Genomic DNA, 27,631 nt, shown 5'->3' on the forward strand with positions numbered 1-27,631 from the left:
TTTATTAAAATAATTTTTATATTTACTCCTCTCCTACACGTGTGTAAAATTTTATCAGATTTTTCGAGTTTCCTTGCTCGTGAGTGTATTGTAATACTTAAACCGAACATACTGAGAATGTATGCGAGCATTTTACTACAGTATGTACACGTTTCGTCCTATACTATACTATACTATACTAGAAAATGCGCATATACATACATATGCGCTTTATAGGAACTCACTCTATATTTCAAGTAAATATAAAAATAAATAAAAATAAAAATAAAACTATCTCAAGTAAAAAAGTCACTGTAAATTATGCATTTTTAATTCTTGTATCTTATATTAATAAATAACTTTGAGAAAAAAATCATACTCGACTGCCTGTGAATGGTCATTCAAAGTTTCGCGCCACAACATGGTGACGCGCTGCGGTTGGCGAAATATCGGAATCGCGAATCGTTAGAGGCGCCGACGATGACCGACGACCGACGACCGTTGTGAGGGAGCGAAGAGCGAAGAGCGAGAAAGAGAGAGAGATAATAGTTTTCAGGACTGTTCGGGACTCTTACCGTCTCACCGTCTCACCGTCTCACCGTCTCGTGTCGGCCATAGTGAAAATGGCGGGTAGCTTACGTGAATGACGACGATCGTTCTCATCGTCGGGATTAATTGTCGCGCACACAAGTGAGGGGAAAAAAAAGGAAAAAAGGGGACGAGTGTACGGTGGTGTGGTTTCGGCCGATTATCACCAAATAGCAGCAATAACTGTGTTTAATCATATGATTTATCTGGAGAGTAAAGATGCAGAATGTAGTACAAGGGTCGACCTCGGATAGCCAGAAAAGCCACGAAAAGCAATCCGCAACAGCAGCAGCAGCACCAGCACCAGCACCAGCAGCAGCGGTAACAGCAGCGGCAGCGGTAGCGAGCGTTCACTACGAAACCGGGAAGGCATCGTCGACTCCTCAATCGTCGAATTCGAGTCCCACCAAATCGGAGACCGAAACCTTCTCGGAACTGCAGCCACGTTTTATGACAGACTCGTCGGAAAGCGAGGAGGACAGCGTTTCCGAGGTAAAGCAAAGAGGCTCATGTGATAAGACGTGTCCGTGTGCGCTATGCGATGGAAACAGGATGTGAGAGTAAGAGAGAAAGAGAGAGAGAGAGAGAGAGAGAGAGGGATGCGAGGAGAGGAAATCAGAGAGAGAGAGAGAGAGAAAGAGAGAAAAAAAGGGAGAGCGCGAGAAAGAGAGACAGACAGAATGTATATGATTGTGTTTGTCATATGTATGTGTGTACGTTTGTATCTCGTGTGAATGTCATTTCTGTGAATATTGTTTCACCGATTTTATTTTATGCAGGTCTTCGTTACACTAATGTCGCCTTTTGTCGACATTGAAATTGACATCATCATCTTCATACCACTGTCAGGACAAATATGTCACACATTTCATGTCCTAGTACATGGAATCTAATAAGTTAAATCTTTGAATTTTCTCGAACTTCACTCGAGTTTTACACACATGTGAGGAATCTTATTGTAACCTTTTTTCTTTTCTCTCTCTCTCTCTCTCTCTCTCTCTCTCTCTCTCTCTCTCTTTCTCTCTTTCCCCTCTTTTTCTTTCTCTCTCTTCATAGAGTGTACATAATTGTGTCTCGATAATATCCACGACTTACATGATATATGCGTTTTCTTGAACTGATTCTAACAATTTAAACGTTATACGATCTACACTTTTTTTTATATTGCATGTTACTTGCATGAGCATGCATGCATATGACAGTACATATATTTAAAAGTATTTATACAAAAATTATGTATATATATTTACACTTGTATGCATGGTACATATGTAATGTACATACATATAGAAGAGTACATGGTCTTGTGACATCATTGGTTTTTACTAAGCATGCAATATAAAAAAACATGGAAAATCTTGAAGTTTTAAGGATTTCTCTTTTGTACCTGGAGAAATCACGAAAAATATTTTATTGGCACTAGAGGAATTTTCTTGAAATTTAAGGTGTCTACTCCCTAGAAAAACATAGATAATCTGGCATTCTCAAGGATTTTTTGATATCAGAAAAAATTGGAAAATTCTTATGAAATTTTATTGGGACTCGAGAAATTAAACAAAATATTCTTCTTTTGATAATTTTATACTCATACAGGGTATAAGTTTTTGAAGAAACATGAAACATTTGGAATGAAGCTCGAGGAGTTTTTTAAAAAAATTCTCTTCTTGATTTTTACTTTAATATTATAAATAGTGAGTAATAATTCATCGATAAGCCAAGTTGTGAACACTAGATGTTTAAAATGTATTATAAATATATGTATAACGGTTTCTGTTTAAATATTCAATGGCTTAACAAAATATTGAATATGCAATACATTTTTTTTTTTTATGGTAATTTTCAATGATAAAAGAATGAAAATGTAAGGGAAAAATATTTATCTATGAAAGCTATTTAATTTTTTTTCAATACATTTTTCAATACAAATTGAAACTTAAATGTGTTTTTCCCTTTGTATGAGTAAAAAGCATTAAAAAACATACTATAAAAATCTTATTTTGAAAAGTTGCAGCAAAAAATCTTTAAAATATTTATTTTACTTAAAATTTTGAATAAAAATACGTGGAAGAGTAGAAAAACGTAAAAAAGATTTAAGTAGACACCTTGAATATTTAACATATAACGTATGTATAAAGATAAAGGATTTTCACATGTATAAAACATGAAGCATTTTTTGTTTGTTTATAAAGAAAATCTTAATTCACAGTAAAATTAATTTAAACAAAACTGAATAACTGAAAATTATAGAATATTTAATTGTTTGAACGCATGTGTTAAATCACTAGTTCAAAAATGCGACGAAAACTATTAAATTGGTTAATCTATAAATTAATTAAAATTCGCAACCAGCATGTCTAAAGGTCCAATCGTACATCCGTGGTTACATTTTTTTCTTCTATGCACCTTGTGAACATAATCTAAAAAAGAAGTCATTGAAAACCGCAGATCTAAAATCATTTATTCCAACAGCAACCAAAGCTAATCTCTCGGTTAAAATGCTAATCTCAATTAGTTTCTTTTTTTTCCGCCAACATAGTTAGAATTATAACATAAAAATTGTCATTAATTTTATATTATTTCATTTATATTAAACACGGCTAATGTCTGCACTAACAATAAGATTGATTAATTTTATTTAATTTTTTCTTGTTTATCTATACTTTTATATTTTATACATTTATTAAAATCGAAAAAGGAATAAAATCAGGATGTTGTATCTAAAATGGATCCTACGACTTTGTTGAATTTTACATAGTTTATTTAATATTATTTAATAATTCTCTTGTAAAAGATTTTAATATCTAAGTTAGACGCAAAAAAGAGTTAGAAAAGAATTACTGACAACGAAATATATAAATAGATTTGTAAAAACACTTTGAAAAACAGTGATTTATACATCCAAGAACGCATAAAGATTTTATAGAATTTTTCGAAAGAGAACTCGCAGCAAAAGCGACGGTTATTAATTCGACATTAGCTTTAAGGATTCGCTATCGCATCGAGATATTGAGACGCGCCTTCCTTCTTCCATTCTATAGAGAGTTTATCCGTTGTTTCGATGTTGAGTCAGCTACCAAATGTCTTTCGCTTTGCTGGCGGCTAGGTGCGTAGATGGCTACTCTCGCGTAACGTAGGAACGAAGAAAAGAAAGGAGGAACATCGGCGGAAAATTCGCTCGCTGGGAAAGAAGAGTTATATAACCGGAATATATGTATGCGTTAATAATATTGTCGTGGAAACGGATGTTGTCGACGTCGATATCGACGTCGATCTCTCATTTCATTCGCCTCTTTCGCTCGCGTAATTTTCATTGTCTTCTTTTCCGTCGTTTTATTTTCTTTCTTGTAATTTTTTTTTCCTTTTTTTTTTTTTCCTTCTTCTTTATATCAAAGTATAAGCATGCGTATCTTGCAACAACTTGATCCTGATGTCTAAGAGAGAGCATCGGGACGCGACCGTCAAGGTGTGCAGTGTTCGAATGCCATTCCCATTCTTCTTGGCATCTCCGCATGTTCCACGAGAGAAAGAGAAAGAGAAAGAGAGAGGGAGGGATCGGGGGAGGAAGGAGAAAGAGTAAGTGAGATAGGGAGTGAGTCAGTGAGCGAGCGGGCATGAAAGAGAAAGAGAAGAATAAATGTGTGTGCGCGCGTGTATGTGTGTATAATAAGAGTGAGTATCTATGTATGCGTGTTGCATAGAAGCACTAGTTAAAGTACATACTCGCTGCTAAAGCTAGTATGCCCCGCATAAGCACGCGCGTGCGCACACGTATCACACACGTCCATCCGGCGTGTATAAAATGCGCGCGTAGCCACGCAGGAAGCCGTATATACAAATATAATAAGTATCATGCCACACGTACATGAACTCAACACGTATATACATATGTACATATACACATTATATGCGTGATGCGTGCATATACTCTTGCCATCGCACGAGCGTATTCAGAGAGTGTCTGCTCTGGAAAAACTGATTTTTTTTTTTTTTTTTTTTTTCTTTTTTTCTTCGTATTTGCAAAAATTGAGAATTCTCGTGGAATTTAAAAAAAAATCAGGATATCTATTCTCTTTGGGGAAACATGGAAAATGTGATGTTCTTCAGGATTTCTGGAGAAATCAGAAATTAAATTCTTATAGAATTTTATTGGAATTTAGTGAATTAAAAAAATTGGATTTATTCTTCGAAGAAACATAGAAAACCTGGAATTATCAGGCATTTCTTTTGTCCTTAGAAAAATGACTCAATTCTGGAATTTTATCGGGATTTAAAAAAAAAAATTCTTCCGTGATTTTGTTTCTGTCATAAACTATCGACAAGACAAGTAAATTATCTGTTTAAAGTATAATGATGGAAAAAAATGAAAAATGCTTATCTTACGAAAGCTATACAATTTTTTTTTCAATATATTTGAAAATCTAGCATTTGAAACTTGAATGCCTCTGTGTTTTTCCGTCATATGAGTCAGGAAAGCGTCAGGAAACAATAAAAAAAGAACTTGGAAAAGATGGATAAAAAAAAATTTTTTTTTTTTTTTATTTGGATGTTTGCACAAATATACCTAAATAAATAAGATCAGGGGGAATTTGTTTCTATATTGTTATTTAATTTAAGTAAACACACCCGATACACCTCGCACGCACACACTATACTGCCGTGTATGTACATACACGAGTGCATGTGCGACATACACAGCATATAGAGGCACATACACACATACACACACGATACGATGCCGTGAGTCGTGCGAGTGACGAGTGGCGAGCATGCCTGCTGCGTTTGTTCACATCTCAATTGGTGCGCTATCTAGCGGATTTCTCATAGTACGACGTGCTCTCACTCGCGAGTATCCGCGAATATTCGCGATGTCGATTAGCCCGAATGTCTGTCGCGCGAGTCAACCTGTCAAGCTTATTAGTTAACTTGCTCGTACATACCAATCTCTCTGAAAGCTTGCCGCTTTCTGTGTATTCGTGGCATTGTGTGTATGTACATACATTGTCTCGTACATGTGTACATGTATGTGTGTGTCTGTGTGTGGCTGTGTCTGTCTCTGTTCCGAGTATGTGTATGTGTGTCCGCTGCTAGTCGATGTACTCGTGGAGGTAATCGCGGATAGCAGAGCCACCATATTATTCCGTATCCTATCAACGGCGTTCGCACGGAGTTCCTTGTTCGTGCGTACATACTTATTATGTCCTCCATGCATCAATGACGTGGAAATAATCCCAATTTCAATCTCTCTGCATCCCCTGTCACTCTTGGCACAAGTTACGAACGCGAGTGTTGTATGTTGTACGCTCGATCGTCCTCGCGATTATGTCGTGTGTCGAGGGGTGAAGAGAGAGCAAACAAATGGGAGTACGATGCGCAGGTATGCGGTGAAGTGTACGCAGAATCTGTCGTCCAAGTAGTCGCGGTGTCCGCGATCCGCGATCCGCTCCTTCGGGAAGGAACCGTCACGCGCATCGTCAAGTGTCAAAGTGCCCTGAAACGTCACTTGACGTCGCGTACCACAATCTCGGCTACTTGCCTGCAACACAAAATAATTATACTCTGTGAATATCGAAATATCTTTACGAATATTCTGTCATACTGTTGAGTGTGTCTGTCTATGGTGTGTGTATGTGTGTGCGCGCGCGTGTGTGTGTGTGTGTGTATGTGTATGCTGTGTGTCCGTGTGATGGAGAGAGTATCTTCTATGGGGCATTTCTCGATTAATCTGTTGAGCAGCGATCAATTTTCGGGATCGCGACGTCCATTTTATGCGATTTTAACATGTCCCTTTGTTCATCAATTATGATATAATAATAAAGTATATATGTATAAAATTCTCATGTGACGAGAGATTGATAAATAAATAAATAAAATACGAAATTATATATATATAAAATTAATCTTATATTTTTTATATTGCCATGTATTGTTTTAGTAGGTATTTTACCGATATTTCAATTTTAGGTGGAGTGTTTTGCGATTGATCAAGTTGAATTGGACGAAGATCATCCTGAATCCTCGAAATTTTTATTGACTCCTGAGGATCCTGAACGTTCTGTGGATCCTGAAACTCAAGCGCGTCTCGAGGCACTCCTTGAGGCAGCTGGTATCGGAAAATTATCATCAGGTGATGGGAAGCACTTGGCTGACCACGAAGTGCTTCGTCGTCTAACATCTAGTGTTTCTTGTGCATTGGACGAGGCTGCGGCCGCATTAACACGTATGCGTAGTGACAATCCACGTACGCCGAACGAGAAACGTTCTCTCGTCGAGGCGTGCACCGACGGAGACGTTGGTACCGTTCGGAAATTGTTGACAGAGGGCCGGAGCGTTCATGAAACTACTGAAGAAGGAGAAAGTTTACTCTCCTTAGCTTGCTCCGCAGGTTACTACGAACTTGCTCAGGTTTGGATCAAAACAATTACTACTTTTTCTCATCAAAACAATTCCAACTCTATGTTAATCCCAATATATTGAATTGCGTGAAATGACATTTCGAAAGATATTTTTTGTCCAAATGCATGGTGTGCATTTGTGGAGAGCATGACTGTTACAATGTGGATAAATAATTTTTAGTACACACATTTAATATCTTTCTTATAGTGTGATGAATAAAGATTGTAGAATGGAATTTATTTTGCAAAAATAATTCTTAAAAAACAGCCTTTTAGTAACAGTTATACAATATATTTTTATGAGTTTCTCATGTTTGAAATTATTGATATTGTTATATATATATATATATATGTATGTATGTATATTTTTTGTTTATGAAAAAACATTACCAGTGTTTCTCGATACATAATAGAAGAAACTTGTGTTTGTATTATTAATTCTTTGATTTTACTATATGTACATGCAAATATATATTATATATATGTGCGCATATATCCTATTTATGTATAACATCTTATTTGATGTATGTGCAAGCAGTCGAGCATATATCTCATACTAACAGTTGATTTGAATGGCTGTAATATTATCTTGGCACAGTAATTCTCATATTGTAAAAAAAAGAATTGATAAGAAAATAATATTAAACTTATTATCTTATATTCAATAATTTTAAATAGTTTTATTTCATATATATATATATATATATATATGTATATGTACGCATACATACACATACATATACATATATATGTATGTGTATGTATATTATTATATTACAATTATATTCAGATATTGTACAAATATAATTGTTTAATAACGATATATATACAGGTGTTTATTTCCTAAAAAAAGAAAGAAAAAAAACAATCTGGAATTTTCAGGAATTTTTTTGTACCTGGCAAAAATCAAGGAATTCTGATGGAATGTTATTGCGAGTTTTTTAAAAGATTCTCTCTTTGATAATTTTGCTGTTATACTATAAGCAGTTGACAATCTGTGGATAAGCCAAGTTGCGAATTGTGTGAATTATATGTATTGTAAATATCTTTCTCTCTTGCTGCTTATTTCTGTTTACATATTTAATGGTTTTAAAATATTGAAAATATGCAATACATATTCTTTATTGTAATTTTCTACGATAAGAAAAATAAAGATGTTACGTAACTTAAAGATGTTTATTTTACAAAAGCTATTGAATTTTAGTATGTTTGCAAATTTAACACTTGAAATCTATGTAGCTTTGTGTATTCTTCATATGAATGTGAAAAGCATTAGAAAATGTATGTAATGAGAAAAATCTTATAAAATTGCACCAAAAATCTTCTAAAATATTCTAATTATTTGAAATTTTGTTTAAATTTTGAATAAATCCCTGCAGAAATAGAGAAATTTTTACAAGATTTGAGTGGACACCTTGTATAATATAGCTGTATAATACAGTTATTACTTTTTATTTTGAAAGTAAATACAGTTTAACTTTATAAGACCTATCAAGAGTTATATTTGTTACATATTTATTTCTTTCTAATCTGCAGTTATATTTTTGTATTATGGGCTAAAGGCTGTATAAAACTCGTAAATGAATTTTAATTAACTAAAATTTTTTAATTATTTTAATTAAGGCTACCCCATTTCCTCATTGCAGCTAAATTACTTTTTTTTATATATACTATTTGCATTTTTATATATGGATTGATAAAATGTACTAAAAATTTTATTATTTCGCATTAATGAATGCATGTACAACTCAATCTGCATGTATCCAGCAAAACTGGATTTTAAGCTTTAACATTATTTATTAATCCATAAATCTTGAATCCTTAATATATTTTACCAATATACTATCAAACATAAGTCATCATGACATATGAAAAAAACGAATTTGTCTTGACATATTTTGCAATAAAAAAATTTACACGTTTTTTTTGTTTTGCAATATTATAATATGAATGTAATGAGGAGTTTGGAACTTAAACTAAACAAACCCTTATAGAAATATTAACCACTCGTGCTTTTAATATTTTAATACTTTGCACAAAGTATTAACATATTAGATTTAAAGTATTTTTTTCAACTATTATCTAATTATAGATGGGTTTGGAAATTGTATTCGTAGGATGAAATAGCGTTAATTGATGAATCACGACAAAGAAATCTTTGTCCTTTTTGTCTTGATTAGTTAATAAAATGTTACTTTATCTCAAGGGTAGAGGATTTCCGAACGCACTCTATATTATAATAATCATTAACATGAAGTTAGTATTATTATAATTATATGTATAATACAATTATAAAATAAAATTCATTCGAAATTAGTTTTGCAGAGATGAATGAAAAATCGTCTAATGCATGTTTTTATAAAATAGGTCCTCTTGGCTATGAACGCTAATGTAGAAGATCGTGGCATCAAAGGAGATTGTACTCCCTTAATGGAAGCTGCTAGTGCAGGGCATGTAGATATTGTGAGTTTGTTGATCGCTCATGGAGCAGATGTCAACGCTCAATCTACGTCAGGTAAAATTACTAACACTAGCTGTTTACTTCTTATTATATGAATATGATTTTTTTAAATTAATTGTGTTACATTTCTATTTGCAAATATTGTCAAGGTTAATTGATCGATAAGACTGTTATAAAATATTTGTATTTGAAGGTAATACGCCTCTCATGTATGGATGCGCCGGTGGACATGAGGAGGTTGTACGTGTCTTATTAGACGCGGGAGCTAATGTTGAAGATCATAATGAGAACGGTCATACACCTTTAATGGAAGCAGCGAGTGCTGGTCATGTTCAAGTTGCCAAGATCTTACTTGAACATGGTGCCGGCATCAATACTCATTCCAATGAATTTAAAGAATCAGCATTAACATTAGCCTGCTATAAAGGACATTTAGAGATGGTTCGGTTCTTATTGGACGCCGGCGCAGATCAGGTATAAATTATATTGTTTTATTTTCTTCTGGATATAATAAAATAACTATATGTTTAGAAAACTATGGTTGTATGTCGACAATAAGTTTGTCCCTTTTTCTAGTTTTCTTTTCCGTTCGTTGCATAAAATACTGTGCCATGAATACTGCGAAAATTATTTAGGAATTTCGGATAACACATGAATCATAAGATAATCCTCCACAATTTTTCAGCATTCCAAAACCCATTAAAAAAATTATAACTTTTTCATGCCTTAATATAACATTAGAGTGAGAAATATTTTTATTATTCTTTATAGCTTACCTTTAAGGATATATTCAAAGGATTGAATTGATAATACAAATATTTAAAAATACATTTCTTGGTGTATTCCACTTGGCATTCTCAAATGCCTTCTCAAAGCGTTTTTGATTGAACAATCAAGAAAAGTTTTAATTATTTAATCAGATTCGTCATTTATTGAAAAAGAAAAGCATTTGGATCATTGATGCGGATCACGGGCATTGATTAACACCGCCGCGTTTAAAGTGGTATTTGTTATATCAATGAAAGTGTATCTAAATTAAAGTATATTTAGTTTTTTGTTTCTTATAATAAATCTATTTTTCAAAAATAGGTTTCTAAAATTTTATTGTAATTTTTCGGATATAATCATATGACTAGATAAGTTCCTAAGCAAAACGAGAAATGTAAAATTACGGAAACGATGAAATTTACTATTAATCTAATTAATTGTCGTTTATTAACATTTCGATGATAAAGCAATTGATTGAGACTAACAACTACATTATGGCATATTTAGTATTCCTCTTTCATTAGTTCACACGGATGACATGGATCCGTACTTTAGTTATTTATATATATGTCTTCCATAAAGAATTATTTAAAAATACTACACGATACAAGTCGTTGGGATAAAAATTTGTTTACTGTTTAGCATTATTGCTTCACTCTGAAAATCTTGTGTCCACGATGGTAAAAATCGGTAGTCAAACGTGTAGAGAAACGTGTAGCCAACAAAAGTGTCGCTTTTCTGTGAAAACTGCAAGCTGATTGGCTTCACATTTCTCGAAACGGAAACTGATCGAGCTTTAACAGCGACACAAGAGTACTGATCTTGTTCAGGAAATGATGGGGAATTATTGTATTTCTTTAGAAAAATCTCTTTAGGGTATAGCTTTAGGACGTAGCCTAACAATGTATACTCCAGCTATTAATTGAAAAAAGATTAAAATCATCTCTCTTTCTCTCTCTCTCTCTCTCTCTCTCTCTCTCTCTCTCTCTCTCTCTCTCTCTCTCTCTCTCTCTAGAGTCGCATATTATGTTTTTATGTTAAAAGTAATATAAAGTGTGAAATCTTAATGATAAGAGTTGTTCAAAAAAAGCAAAAACGAACTTTAAAGCTAGTAGATTTTTACGAACCGTTGAACTCAATTGTTTGACAAAAAGGGTCATATGATTAAAGATAAAGATGTCAATTCGTCACATGATCCTTTTTGTCACTGAAACAATTGATTCTTTTTATCACTGAAACAATTGATTGTATTTCAGCGTTTCATGAAAATTCAGCTTAATTCGAGTCGCAATTCAGCCATTCGCATTTTTCATATTTTTCTAATACACAATTATCATTTTTTAGTGATTATTTATTAAGCTGAAAAGCGTAAAATGCTCACAAATACTTTAATGCCTCTGTTACGAATAATTGCTACGAGTATGTCTGGCATCTTTTCACAATATACACCCCTATTTCTTGTTTAATTATTTAATATTAGTATTATTGTGAATTTTCAGGAGCACAAGACTGACGAGATGCATACGGCACTTATGGAAGCTTCAATGGATGGTCACGTGGAAGTTGCCCGTTTACTTTTAGATTCAGGTGCCCAAGTAAATATGCCGACAGACAGCTTTGAATCACCATTAACATTAGCAGCTTGTGGTGGTCACGTGGACTTGGCTATGCTTTTGATCGAGCGTGGAGCGAACATCGAAGAAGTTAACGATGAAGGTTATACACCATTAATGGAGGCAGCGCGTGAAGGACACGAGGAGATGGTCGCTTTACTTTTGAGTCAAGGTATATTAGATGGATTGTTAAAATACAATAAAAATAAATCATTGGATATAAAAAGGTATAATAGATATAAGATTGATATAATGAAGATAAATAAATAAATATAAAAATTAATGTAAAGGTGCAAACATCAATGCCCAAACTGAGGAAACTCAAGAAACGGCGCTTACCTTGGCTTGTTGTGGAGGTTTTCTGGAAGTTGCTGATTTTTTAATTAAAGCGGGGGCAGATATAGAATTAGGTGCATCGACACCTTTGATGGAGGCCGCGCAGGAGGGGCACTTAGATCTTGTGCGATATTTACTGGAATCCACAGCGGATGTTCATGCTCAGACGCAAACGGGGGATACAGCATTGACATACGCCTGCGAGAATGGCCATACTGACGTGGCTGATCTTTTACTGCAATATGGCGCCGATCTAGTATGCTTTTTTTTTTGTATTTAATTACAGACTTGCTAATTTTTTTAATTTTTACATTAAGTTATTTTTGTAATTTTCTTTTGTCTCTATATCGAAGTATAAATTATCTATATTAATTTATTTTATATTATAGGAGCATGAATCAGAGGGAGGTAGAACCCCACTAATGAAGGCTTGTAGAGCGGGTCACCTGTGCACAGTTCAATTCCTCATTTCGAAGCGTGCTGATGTTAATCGACAAACAACAAACAATGATCATACTCCTCTTTCATTAGCATGCGCTGGTGGTCACCTTGCAGTAGTTGAATTGCTTCTAGCACAATCTGCAAATCCGTTTCATAAATTGAAGGTATGTTATATTTGAAGCATTTAAGTAAAATTAATCTATATTTTAAATCTATTATACATATATTGGAAAATACATGCAAAAATTTAATATAATATTGATAAGATTGACACATCAATAATATATTAATTTTTCAATCTGTCTTTTATTATAATAATGATGAAAAATCTCGATATATTTTTTACATAACTTTTATCAATATATAATCTAATGTATTATAGGATAATTCCACCATGCTAATAGAAGCGGCAAAAGGTGGACACACTGCTGTTGTTCAACTTTTATTGGACTATCCTCATAGCATTATGATGAGTGCCCCCCACAGCGCTGCCTCTGCACCTATGTTATTACCACAACAACAACAACAACAACAGCAGCAGCAGCAACAGCAACAGCATATAAATCATCAACAACACGTACCTCATCCTCAGCAAACATCTACGCAACCGCAGCATCAGCAGCAACAGCAGCAGCAGCAGCAACAACAACAACAACAACAACAGACCACTGAGCAACAAGCGCAAAATCTCCAACTAAAACATAATACACAAAAGTCATTATTGAGAAAGAATCGATCAGTGACTATGATGCCTGATATGAGCCTTACTTCTGCCGAAGCGCAACAAGTTCGTTCGCAGCCTGCAGGAGAACCGGCCGCTATTACCAAGGACGATACTAATATCCTCGATAAAGGCAGTGGAGGATTCACGAGTTTGTCAGAACCTAACATTAGTCTTAGTCCGACACCAACAGCGTCGACACAAGGAGTAAATGTCACCGAGAGTCGGAAAAATACTAGACAAGAACAAATCCTTCATAAACAACAAATACTTGAAGAATTACAAGTATGTTCTATATATTATTGCATATTCTTATGATAAAATTCTTTGTTACACAATAAATTTTATGAATTGATAAAAAGGAAAAAGAAAGAACTAGAGAGAATACATAGAGAGATACATTTTACAACCTTATTATATTTTGTCTCATCATGTTTTTCTTTTCTTTAAATTATATAATTATCTTGCAGAGGGTAGAACGAGAATTACACATTAAGGGTGCAGGACATTTATTTTCGGGTCCGCGAAGTTCCATTGTAAATCAATCTCAACAACAACAGCAACAACAAGATCCTAGTGAAACCGAGGCATTATTACCAGGCGTGCTAAATATTGATTTACCAGGTCAATCGACATCTCATGGTACTTTTTTCAATCTTATTCGTTTATTAAAAATGTTTTCATGGAAATACTTTCAACGTAATCATTTTGCTCAAAAGGCTTAGTTTGCAGTACAACTGGTATGACTGGCAATTCGTTGACATACCAAGGGACTAGTGATGCAGCGTTGGTGTGTAGTGCTTACATCGACAGTAAGCTAATGGGAATGCAAGGTGCACACTATCCGAAGATAACTCCTACCGCAATGGAAACGTTTCCTACAGATACTTTTCCTTCTTCGCCTCCTTTGTCTCTTGCGTCGTTACCCGCTGCGACCGCCACTGCTATTCCACCGATTACCACTTCTTCAACAGCCACACCGAGTCCGCCTAGCATTTCTACTTCTCCAACTATCATAGCCGTTTCTCAATCGCCTATTACCGCAAGCAGCGATGTCAGCCAAAATACCGCTATAAGCGATCGTCCAAAGGCCAAGCCTGTGTCTAAGAAAGAAGGAAAGAACATACGAAAAGCTACGTCCGGGTTGGGGATGGCGAAACTGCAACAGACACAGGCTACCCTAATGGCCGGACTTCAACAACAGTATCAGCAAAAGCAACGGCAGCATCCTTCTTACCAAGTGCAACAGGTCCAGCAGTTGCAGCAACTCAATCAACAATTACAACTTCAACTGGATCAAGTGCAGGTAGATTTTTACTTCCATTTTTATCTCGTTTCAGTTAGGTAAATTTTCAATAATTTAAAACTTCCATTTTCTTGCAGTTATATTGAATTATGACACAAACGCGACGCGAGAAATTGTGTAAACTTTTCTTACATACGTCGAAATAAATTAGTTTTTTTAAATATGCTGCTATAGTTATTTATTTGTTTGATAATACGGATGGCAAAATGTATTGAAAACTTTTTTTTGTTATTCTGCATTAGTATGTATATATGATTTTTATCTTCGTGTGTCTTATGTTTCTGGTAAAAATAGATTTTGTAATAATTGGTTGAGCTTTTTAAATTTTAGTTACACATTTATTAATCCATGAATCTCAAAAAGTGAGTTTATATTAATGAATGCAAGTGGCAGCATATGAGAAAAATCTATTTTAATAATTTATTACTTTATGATATAAGATATAAGTGAAAAATCTCAACACATAAGTTTCTTAATGAATATATATATATATATATATATATATATATATATATATTTTTTTTTTTTTTTCTTTTTTTATAAGATACAACAATCTCAGCAACCACAATCGCAACCACAACAATCTCACCAACAACCTCATTCACAACAACAAACGAATGTGATCGGTAATAGTACGAATAGTATATTGATGCCCACTCAACTGATATCGCACTTGCATCCTACGCATCACCATGTTCATAGTCAGGTATGTACTATTAAATTATTAGTTGTCGATATTTTCATTTGCATTAAAAAACACTTAATATACATTAAAAAAAAAACCATACATTTTTGACATAGCAACCGGCTCAAGAAATTCTTCCCGAGCAAACGGATCCTGAATTAATGCGAAAATACAGAGAAAGTGCTTGTGCATTTTTTACTGGAGCTCAAAAATCTAAAACTTTCTCCGCTAATGAAAGAGTGTTGAAATTGGAGGATGGCACAGATATTCCAATTGATGATGCGTTTGAAATTTTTCGCTCCATCAATTTCGATGATGCAGTTGATAGTAAATATTTTTTTTTAAACTTAAAAAATAAAATTATTGGTAAAAATAACTTTGTGTTCCTTTTTTTTCTGTATAGCAATAGAAGATCAGGAAAAACTTGAGTTGAAAAGATTGGATATGTCGAATAACAAAGAACAACAGCAGCAGCAACAACAGCAGCAGCAGCAGCAGCAGCAACATTTGCAGACTCAAATAGTACAGCAAAGTGGAAGTCCTCATGTATCTCAAGAATATTTCACTAGTCCTGTACTATCAGTACCATCGGTTTCTTTACCAACATTACCATCCCTGCAAGTGACCAGTGCTGGCGTCCAGATAGAGGCAGACATATCAGCGGGCTTACAATTAACTAGTACGCAACAGTTGCAAAATCCAGCGCTCAAGAATCGTATAAGAGCTTTCGAAGAAGGTTTTCGTCAGGGTAGCATACACTTTCGAGAATGTATGCAGCATATTAGCAGCGATACCTTTCAACCTCAATTGTTGCTTCAATCTTCTCAAATAAGTAAGTTCATAAAATGTTGTTAACACGCAAATGATGTCGCTAACAATTTTTGTTATGACTATTTTTAATTTGCCTTAATTTTCTTACTATCCAGCTTTTCCTACGCAAACATTACCAGCCGTGAGCGGAGCAACAGGAATAATAGACAGTATACCGCCTCACCAGTCAAGCAGTTATGCACAATCTACAACCTGTAGCGCTAATCAGGTTCAAGTTGCTACCCAGACCCAAGCTCCCGCTACTACAACTTCCTCGAGTATTGCCGCCGTTGATAAGAAACAGGTATATACTGCGCCAATAACCGGTAAGAGCAAGAAGACTAGATATCCTCTCTTGTCACAACAACAATCTTGCCAGCAACAACAAACTGCCAGTACTCAACAAACCTCTAATTTTCCGGCGCAAAATTATCAACTGGACCCAGCGACAGGTGAGAAATATGATACAGTTTATAATTATCAATGTTAAATATAAATATACAATGATACAATATATTATTCCAACAGTTGGAGGATACACGACCAACCAAGTTCCACCTGCTCCATTTTCATGTATGGATGTTGATTCAGAAACTGATAGTAATCACGACACAGCATTGACTTTAGCTTGTGCTGGAGGGCACGAAGATCTCGTTGAACTTCTTCTGAGCCGTGGTGCAGATATAGGTAGGTAAAATATCGCAATATATATATATATAGTATATTTATCAGTTGAACAACTTGATTATTGTAATACTTGAACATGTGAAAGCTTCATCATACGGGGAAATTTGATGATTTAATGAGCTATTGGATATAAAGATGTGTAATCAATATTTAATTTAATCATTATTTTCCCTAAACGATTTAACTTATGGAAAATATGTAAAGATATGTAAGGATGAAATTATTAATTAAACACATAATATACAGTAAATATATAATATAGAGAAAGAGGAGAAAAGAAAAATATAGATATTCATATGATATTGTCAAGTTTTTATGAAATTACAAACTGATATATAATTTTATTGCAGAACATAGAGATAAGAAAGGATTTACTCCACTCATTTTGGCTGCAACAGCGGGTCATCAGAAAGTGGTCGACATTCTGCTCAATCATGGTGCTGACATTGAAGCACAATCTGAACGTACTAAGGATACGCCATTGTCTCTTGCATGTAGCGGAGGCAGATATGAGGTAGTCGAATTGCTGCTTAATCGCGGCGCAAATAAAGAACATCGCAATGTTTCTGATTACACGCCATTGAGTCTCGCAGCATCTGGCGGTTACGTGAATATAATAAAGCTTTTACTCAGTCATGGTGCCGAAATTAATTCTCGTACCGGCTCGAAATTGGGTATATCTCCACTTATGCTTGCTGCTATGAATGGGCATACTGGTAAGAAATTGATTAATTAAAGAGAAATATTATGTCTAATCAATGATCCCAATTTGCAATTTTGTGTGTACTAAAGGAGTCTATATTTATATCTAATTATAGTATCATCTATGTCTCTATAATTTGAACATTAAAAGTATGTACAATATAATTTGATTTTATTACAGCGGCAGTTAAATTATTATTGGATATGGGCAGTGACATCAATGCACAAATTGAGACGAACCGTAACACGGCATTGACACTCGCGTGCTTCCAAGGAAGACATGAAGTTGTTAGTCTTCTTCTCGATCGAAAAGCCAATGTTGAACACCGAGCTAAGGTAGCATATTTAACGTTAAAATGAAAAATATAATGTAACGTACACTCTTTTAATGTTATATAATCATTTTTTTTTTTTTTTTTTTTTTTTTTTTTCCATCTTTTATAAAGACGGGTCTAACACCGCTAATGGAAGCTGCTAGTGGTGGTTACGTTGATGTCGGTCGCGTGTTACTTAGTAAAGGCGCGGATGTAAACGCAACACCTGTCCCATCATCTCGTGATACTGCCCTAACTATTGCCGCTGATAAAGGTCACTGCCGTTTCGTAGAACTCTTATTAGCGAGGTAGGTTTTCTATGTGTACATCCTATGCTATCGCATATTTGTAGGACCTATGATAACTAAATTTAAGTTAATTTTGTTTTTCAGAGGAACTCAAGTCGAAGTAAAAAATAAAAAAGGAAATAGCCCATTATGGTTAGCTGCAAATGGCGGACATCTTAGTGTCGTAGACCTTTTGTATAATGCAGGTGCAGATATAGACTCGCAGGATAATCGTAAGGTATTGCGTGCGCCAATTTAATTAGTAAGAGGGTAATTTTATTTTTTTTCTAATCTTGAATAAATAGTAATTTTTTGTAACAATTAGGTTTCCTGTCTGATGGCTGCTTTTCGAAAAGGTCACATTAAGGTAGTCAAGTGGATGGTGAATCACGTAACACAATTTCCGAGTGACCAGGAGATGACGAGGTATATAGCGACCGTTAGCGATAAGGAACTCTTGGAGAAGTGTCAGGAGTGCGTGAAAGTAATAAGAGCGGCTAAAGAGACCCAAGCTGCTAAGGCAAACAAAAATGCTACCATACTGTTGGAAGAGCTAGACATGGAAAAGACGAGAGAAGAGTCGAAGAAAGCGGCTGCTGCGCGAAGACGAGAGAGAAAGAAAAAAAAGAAGCTGGAGAAGAAGGAGGAGAAACGTAAACTTCATGAAGAATATAAGAAGAACGAAACAACCTTCGAGGATAAAGACGAGAATGGAAAGAAATCGGGCGACGAGGAGTGCGATCGAGCGGACGACAGTGAACATGAGGGTGGCGACGAGAGAATGGAGAGCGTACCGTCGCCCATGAATAGAAGTCCGGAGGATCCTGATCGAGAGGAAGGTGACAGCGGAATAGATGCTAATAGTCAGGGTAGTTGTAGCAGCAATGACGTTAAGGCAAGAGAGAAGAAGAAGGATAAGAAGAAAAAAAAGAATAATGCTCCTAATAACAACGACAAGAATACATCTCCACAGCGTTCACCTAAAACACTTCTTACACAAAATAATAATTTATCACAAAACATGGCAACGTCGACCAAGTCTCAAAATAATACTTCAGAAAAGTAAGTAAAATCTTCTATTCACTTCCTTTTTGTTTTTTCTTTTTTCTTCTTTTTTCCCTTCTGTATCTGAAGAATTTCTCAAAACTATCGAGTATTATATATTAAAAGAGAAAAGAGAAGAAAGAATATTAAGAGAAAAGAGAGAATATTAAAAGTGAAAGTTGTTATGTTGAAAAATACATTTTGCATGTAGATATTAACCCTTTCTATACCAATGCCGACTATAATCTGCAGCCACTTAACGAATATCATCCCTCGTTTTAAAACGAGTTATCATACGAAATTATATTATTAATTGTCTGTTAATTGTTATCGATGATTTTTATTAAAGTTTTATTGCTTCATTGTTTCATTACTTCTATTTAAATTGATTTATTAACTTTAATTCTGGAATTAGCAGTACAGAGAAAATTTACTCGCGAACACGTACGCGGCAAGGAAAGGGTTAAATATTAATATATCTTTTTATTATTTTTCGTCGTATCGCTTGTTATGTACTTATAATGATTTTTATAGGAGAATTGTGACTAATATTGCTAGTGCGGTATCTGTATCCACAACTTCAGTCACAACCAGGACCTCCACTACCGTCAGTTCTGATCGAAAACTGAAAGGTCAATTGGTTTTCGAATCCTCTAGGCATCCAGCTGATAGAGAAGATTTTGAAGCGACTGGTAATGAAACTTATGTCCCCGGCAAAGGGAAAAAATCTTTCACTCCGTACGAGGGAGATACTCTGAACACATTGACCAAGATAAGCAACACTAGTCCCAAACAAAGCGGAAAGCGCGAGGAAGGATGGAAAGAGGTTGTACGAAAGTAAGATATGCCATGCTCTTAGAAGCATTACAGAGGCATTTTTGTGTAAATTTATAAAGAAAAATAATTTTACTTTTACAAAGAACATGTATTTTTTTATTAATACACGCATCGTAATTTTCTAGGGGACAATCGGATGACTCGGGAAGATTTATGAATTCGCCATTCCGTTCCAAAAAAGTATCCGTTCCACCGAACGCTATTAGCCGAGTGATAGGCAGAGGTGGCAGTAATATAAATGCCATACGTGTTGCAACAGGTGCACACATTGAAGTAGAAAAACAAAGTAAATCTCAAGGGGAAAGAATTATTACAATAAAGTAAGTATTGAACATTATGTTTTACATACAAACGCAAATAAAAAGATTATTAATCTTTAAATTACTATATTACTTTTATTGTTATTACATTGTTTTTTTATTTCTATTATTTTTAGGGGATCATCTGAGGCGACAAAACAAGCTCATGCATTAATATCAATACTTATCAAAGATCCTGATGTGGATATTCAGCAAATGCTTCCAAAAACAAAGCTTAATGTCATAACGACTTCCTCGTGGGACAAAACTGTTTCCGCACTTGCAGTAAGCATATAAAACAAATAAGCTTTATAAATGTAAAACAATTTAATAAGTTGATTGTTCTCTTTTTTTTAGGGATGTAAAACGAAAATTGGATCTGTAAATAAACCATCTAATCTAGCATCCAGTACAACCACTAATCAAGTTAATAAACCAGGATATCCTTCAGGCGTATCTACTGTAAGCCAATTAGTTCCTCTTCGGTCATCGTCCACTATTAAGCTTGCTGGTGCTTTCTCTACTTCTTTACCACGTGCGACAGCACCTAGACTCGTAGCCGCAGGTAAATTAAATACGAAAAAAATAATTATATTTCAATATTCTGTATATAAGGAATTAGTATAAATATACTATAGCGAATTTTGGTTGCACTACTGCGCAATAAATGCGAACTTTTCCAATATTACATATTGGAACATATTCAGATTGTACTCACTGTTCCAATGCATTCAGATTTCATTGTTATATTCAACAAATGAAAACTTGGTGTAGTGATGAATTTATATTTGGGCAAACGAAAAAAAAAAAAAAACTAACGAGAGCAAAAAATGTTGCACTGACTTTTCAGACAGTGCGGTTTGATATTACACGGAGACAGTTCTGTACTCGCATCATATCGGGGCAAGACTAGAGCAAAGTCAATATATATATATATATATATATACATAACTCGCTATTAGTATAAGTGTATTAGCGTTGTGTGTTTAAATATTTATGTGGATAAGTGTTTTATCACAATAATATACAAATGTATGCACGTAGCAGAAAAGCGCGCGCAAGCCGTAGCTGCGCAGATGGCCTCTTCGTCGAACACCAAGACGACGATGTCGTACACAAGTGCAATCATGACTGCTGGTAGAGCGGGAACGAAGATCGTCGCGACCAGCACGACGCAGACGTTTGCAGCGAAGCTGTCCGAAATCACTGCCTCGACTCATAGCTCCACAACGGTCATGCAATCCACTCACGTCGCATCTGTGAATAAACAACAGAAGCCCGTTGCGCAAGTCATGACAGTTATGTCGGCCGCAGCAACCGTTCACACAACCAACAACCAGCAGCAACAACAGTCTGTAATCAGTCCGTCGCCGAAACACTGCCGATCACTGCCTACTTTATCTACCACGCCGGCAATAGCGTCTCATTATCCCGGAAAGTCGAATTACCCGATTGGAACGAGTACGATTTCGTCATCGGCTACGAGTACCGTGGCGATGACAAATTGCTCGGAAAGTTCGATCGTGACGACGTCAACCAGTTCTATTCGAATGACATCTTCGCCACCTGTATCGTCGCAGACGCAAACGTTGCCGCCGCCATCGCCAGCACAGCAGCAGCAACAACAAACTATTCGTAGCACAACGCCAATCGTGATGCAAGAGCAACAACAACAACACCAACAGCAGCAGCAGCAACAACAGCAGCAACAGCAGCAGCAACAGCAGTTATCTAATAGCACTCCTCTCGAATATTCCCTATTTAACGATACTTTTACCAAGGTCACGCAACAGTCGATGTGGGGCGGAAGGGAGAACGAAACTCAGAAAGGAATGAATTTCGCGACTGTCGCTGGCGGTGGTGTATCGTCAAATACGGGTTCTAGTTCATCTGCGGCTAAGTTTGACAGTTCTCCACCTCAGGTAAATATTTTTCACTCTAATAAAATAAATAAATAATTTAAAATCTGCAAGACCTGGAAAACTTGTTTGTTGTTTAACGGAAAAATTAAAATTCTTTGTATCAATACAAGTCATATTCGTGTTTAATTATTTATACACGTATATACAAACACACTCACGAGTCACAGACGTAATCAGATACTCATTTTTCCTTTTTTTTATCGAAGAAACATTGTATCAAAAAACATTAAGATTTTCTCGTATAAAATAATACGTCATGAATTTTATCGAATAGGTGGATGCGTCCAAAGCTCCTGGATATCGCGGAGCAACGATGTGTTCTCCAGTTTCTAGCAAGCCAGGTATTACGAGCAACTCTTCGGCCAATATAATCGGTAGCGTGGTATCGTGCTCGGTGCAAAACAATCCTATGCAATCTGCTCAATATCAATCTTCGACAAGCTATAGCGAGCATCCATTACCAAATAAGCCGCCAGGAGGTTTAGCGGTGGCCAGACCGGTGATGCCCCAGCAGAATATAGATATGGGAACAAACATGGCAGCGGCACAGTACAACAGACCAGCGGTTTTCCAAGGTGACTTGACGTCGCGAAACGCGCCGTCAAGTCACCAGCCGACGGCCCATGTGATACCATCCTCTACGTCGCAACCGGGATTGGACGTTGGGTTGTTCAAAACGACAAACAACGCTAGTGGCTACGAACATCCGAATTCTAGCCTCTTGAAGATGGTGCCGAGCGAGAACCAGGGTGGTGCTGGCCATCCTCTATTACCATTTCATCCACATATGCAGAGCTTTGCTCAGACCATCGCGCCAGCAACCTCTGTGATCAACACCACCGTCAGTATGTCAAGATTGAATCCACGGGCCCCCGATTTTTCCAGCTCGTTACATCTGAGTAACAAGTCACAGGTGACGATGTTCAATCCCGCCACCGGATCGGCATTACATCCGGCTAATATGTTTACGGCCACCGTGCCGGCGCCACCGCCATCCGCGATGCAATCCAACAATTTAGCGATGCTTGGCAATTTTCCATTGCCGGGAAAGTATCAAGCGCCTTCGCGCGCGACGCCGGCCGCGAATACCGGCATCTCGACGACGGCTCAGACACGTTGGCCATTTACACCTGCACCGCATACCAATTATCCGCCGCACCAGGAGCCTATGATAAGCCAGATTGGTTTCTCCAATCACTTGGCAAACATTGGGGGGCAACCTGGCGGTAGCGGTATTGATCTGATTACGAGTCTGGAAAACGGCGGTTCGCCGGCCATATCCCCGACATCACCGGCGCAAGTCACCCAGGACATGAGCCAATTGAAGATCGAGGATCGTAAGGTCCCGCGACCGATCGGTACCGAAAGAGCAACATGGAAGAATTACTCGGCTGCGAACATGGGCCCGGGTGGAGATGCTGATACCATTAGTTGGATGCTCAACGAGAAATTAGGTTGGCCTTCTAATTGTAACCTGGCACCAGGCATTGACAGGCATCAGATATTCCGATCGAATTCCACTTACAATCAACGTATATCCAATGTTGATCCAGAGCTTCATCAGATGATGGAGTCCACCTTTCAGGTAAATGATTAGTCCTTTCATATTGTAGATTATTTTATTAATAAATAATAATTGCTATCCTACGCACATATGGGGGGGGGGGGGGAGAAAGAGAATGAAAGAGAGGGGGAAGGGGGATACATACGTACATTATTTAATTGCGTGTAAAAATATTTGATTTTTAAATTATTAAAAGTACAAACAACTCTTTGTACAAACATGATTACACGTCATGTTTGTTCATTTTTTTAAATTGATTCATTATTCTTCCCTCTTAGAGGAAACTATTTTTGAACAAATATTACCTTTTTTTTATAGTAGCTTAAGAATTAGTTTATCACACATATACATTATATCGGACGTAAAGTATTATAATATCGAGAATAATGATTGATGATAGATTGATACAAGGTTTCTATTATTTGAATTTGGAATTCCCAGAGAAATTAAGTTATTCTCTTGGAATTTTACTAGGACTCGAAGATTTATATAGATTATAGTCTTTTTTTAAGGTAATTTTATTTTTTTGCATTGCACTGATAATTTTGTTCTTATATTGCAAATAGTTGACAATTCGTTGATAAAAAGATCAATCAATCACGAGGACGTATAAATTCTTGCTAATAAAAAAATAATTAATGTTAAGCAAATAAAAAATTCTTATTTTATGAATACCATTCAATTCTTTTCAGTATCATTTTAAATCTTAATATTCAAAAATCTTTTTAAAAGATTGTGATATCTTAAGAGTATAAACCATTAAAAAGTGCACACAGTAAATAATTAAACTCGTTTCAGACGGTTGCAGAAAGAGATTCTCTAATTTTATCTGGAATTTTAAACAAAACTATTTAGAAAATCTCAAAAAGAATTTGATTATAAAACTTGAATAGACATTCTTTAATAGCAACTATAAAATAATTATAAAAAAGAGATAGAAATATGCCGTATATTTTTAAACAACATGTTAAGCTTTTTAAAATTCACAGAATTTCCATGTAGTATACGCGATTAAATAATTTCTTTATTACATGCAGGGTCATGTAGATACACAACAACCTTATCCGGCTAATGGAAACACCGCGGCTTTATCACTTATGCCAGGCTTGGCATTATTACCAGGACAGTTTGGTACACCTGGCCTGGCGGAAATCCCTCAGAATGAACCGAATAAGATAGATCCAGCGTGGGGAATGCCTGATGCCGTTCAAGACAAGCAACATCCGGTAAGATTCTTTTTTTCTGACTTCTGGCAAGATTTCTTTGATATTTTATATTTGAAATTTATTTTTCAAAAGATAATTATATACAAAAGTAAAACTATGTCACAAAAGATTATGTATACGACATGTTTACTTTCAGGCGTGGACTAAATGGACTCATTAAAAAACCAAATCACGTTGACACAGCTTCAACCTTTGAACCAAATGATGGCAATTATGTAATATGTAATAGTGATAGGCTTGGAATCGTTTAATTTGTAGGCGCATAAATTTATCAATCTTATTCAAACACCCAGATTCTTTATATTACATATCATGCTAAAAACATGAAGTCCTTAATTATTCAATTTAAAATCATTGCTATTATTAGAATATATCAACTTATAATGTGTAAAGAGTATAAAAGAAAAAAAAAACAGACAGAATAAAGGCCAGTCTACATTTTTATTCTTAAAACGCAATTTACAAATCGTAAAAAGTTGAAGATTATTTAACTTATTGCGTGACGATACATTTTGTGAATTGCATTTTGCGAATAGCTATTCATTTAGACAGTCCTTAAAAACAGCATAAAGGAAGAATGATAATAGTAATTTGACGATAATATGATCACTTCAAGTTTGGATATTAATCGCATGCTCTTATTAGTTATTCATTAGCATGATCCTAATTAATAATAACTAAGCGTTTATGATTATTTTCTCTTCTATTGTTGGAAATGATCTGAATTTGTGATATTTGAAATGTCTAGAACAAAACACTCGCCAGGTCTATCGCGAAGAGATTCATGAACGCACATTTTCTCACGTTTTACGCTGTTACTTTAACTTCTGCAGTAATAATAATTAATTAACTTTTGGAATTGATTTAAACTTTTACAAAGTAGAATCTTTTAATTCGATGATTAATGTACATAATATACATAAATTATCATTTATTAATGAGCATTTACAAGTTATGAAGAGCAACTGTTCTTTGTACCAGGTAATTGAAAAGAGATTATTACTTTGTGTTACTATTTAAAAAATTTGTTACAATAATATGTACGAGTATCAAAGTTGTATAAATATTTGCTTCATCATTCTGATTACTCCTATATTGCAAAGTGAGATTGAGGAATAAACAAAAAAAAAAAAACAGACATAGAAGGAAGGAAAACTTCATTAAAAAAAAAAAGAGAGAAGAAAAAATGGATATTATTCCTTTTCCACCTTTGCACCTATGCTTGAACCCATAACTAATTTTTTTGAATCTGATCGCAGTTTTTTTTTTTTTTTTCCAAAACCTGGTGCTGTGCCCAGAACTGATCTGCTAAAAAAAAAAATAAAAGAAGAGCGTTTTTTTTTTTGCGCTAAACTCCCGATCATGTCTAATCGCGCTGAGCGTGAATTAAATGTTTGGCATAGTCCCAATTGTGTATACTCCATTAGCAGCTATATAATTGGTTCTATGTCACAACTGAATATACGAACGAACTAAATACGAACAATATATTATTGATTATGAGGTTTCAGTTGTCCAGCCGGCTCGGTATTTTTTTTTTTTTTTTGCAGGCACAATTATTAATCAGTCACAGTAACGAATTACGTTTTATTTCAAACAGATCAACCGGACAGATTTGTATGATACTCCTAGCGAGTTTTAAATCGAGCACATACACATAAAAGATATACACTCCACGCGTAAATGACCATGTTCTCGAAATCGAATTTATATAAGCATTATAAGAAATGTCAACCGAAACCGAACATACATTGTATTAATAAATATGTACACCGAATTCCTTATTTAGATCAATGAATATTGTTCATTGTTAAAGTGGTAGTGGGCCGCCAATGCATAAAAATTATAGCTATGCGTCCCTAGTGCGACAGTGCTATTATATTATTGCTGTGTGGTGGTAATAATATGTTTATTATTATATTATAGTTATTATATATTATACACACAAGACATAACTATAAGAAAGAAAGAAAGAAAAAAACAAGTACACATAGAGAAATGTTACCCGCTATTTCGGCTGGACTTAGTAATAATATAATAATAATATTATATAGATATATATTCGATATATATATATATGTATATATATATGTATATATATATATATATATATATGTATATATATATATATGAAATGTTCATTTTGATTGAACATTTGAAAATCTTTCTTGATGGGGATTTCGGCAAGTGTTCAATACATAGCGATGATATAATGTAATTGAAACGATCCCCCAGGCGCGCGATAAGTTTCAATGATACGAAGCTGATGATATGAAGCTCATGGAAACCATACGAGGGCTTTTTGACCTATATTCCAGAGAGCGCTTCAATTATTCTCTAAGAGTACATTGTTATAATTTAAAGCCTATTTTCAAATTTGATTTATGAAAAACTATTATATGACATATAACAATAAAGCAAATAAATAAATATAACGACAACAAATTTATTCTCTCTTCAATGAAATTATATTTACACACCATCCTATCATTCATGTTTTCTTCACAATTTATTTCATTCACAGAAATACCTCGTTTATAAAACCGCATGTAATGTATTTAATTTTCATTTCTATTTTTCTTGAAACATACATTTAAATGACTTATTTTATGTTTTATTAATTAATAAACCTCTGACAAACGAATGTAG

The 27,631-nt window shown here is 35.0% G+C and overlaps 1 protein-coding gene across 3 annotated transcripts; it reads left to right on the top strand.

Annotated features, from left to right (window-relative positions):
- The first annotated feature begins 524 nt into the window (after nucleotides 1-524).
- On the top strand, nucleotides 525-27,427 carry Mask (multiple ankyrin repeats single KH domain). 3 transcript variants are annotated; one of them, XM_072901311.1, is made up of 28 exons: nucleotides 525-1,059; nucleotides 6,529-6,969; nucleotides 9,327-9,474; nucleotides 9,614-9,894; nucleotides 11,688-11,973; nucleotides 12,092-12,393; nucleotides 12,527-12,742; nucleotides 12,961-13,584; nucleotides 13,770-13,941; nucleotides 14,019-14,605; nucleotides 15,150-15,311; nucleotides 15,407-15,617; nucleotides 15,694-16,122; nucleotides 16,217-16,552; nucleotides 16,629-16,787; nucleotides 17,138-17,503; nucleotides 17,671-17,825; nucleotides 17,936-18,111; nucleotides 18,196-18,328; nucleotides 18,416-19,152; nucleotides 19,669-19,971; nucleotides 20,097-20,291; nucleotides 20,408-20,555; nucleotides 20,628-20,835; nucleotides 21,315-22,192; nucleotides 22,467-23,777; nucleotides 24,794-24,982; nucleotides 25,119-27,427. In XM_072901311.1, the coding sequence occupies exons 1-28, from the start codon at nucleotides 787-789 to the stop codon at nucleotides 25,140-25,142; spliced, it is 9,450 nt and encodes a 3,149-aa protein (XP_072757412.1). In that variant the 5' UTR covers nucleotides 525-786; the 3' UTR covers nucleotides 25,143-27,427. The 3 variants fall into 3 exon arrangements, with proteins under 3 accessions (XP_072757412.1, XP_072757413.1, XP_072757414.1); XM_072901312.1 differs by having other exon boundaries at nucleotides 21,318-22,192; XM_072901313.1 differs by lacking the exon at nucleotides 525-1,059 and adding an exon at nucleotides 5,606-5,941.
- Nucleotides 27,428-27,631: the final 204 nt, after the last annotated feature.

Source organism: Anoplolepis gracilipes, chromosome 10 (assembly GCF_047496725.1).
Source record: "Anoplolepis gracilipes chromosome 10, ASM4749672v1, whole genome shotgun sequence".
Classification (NCBI taxonomy): Eukaryota; Metazoa; Arthropoda; class Insecta; order Hymenoptera; family Formicidae; genus Anoplolepis; species Anoplolepis gracilipes.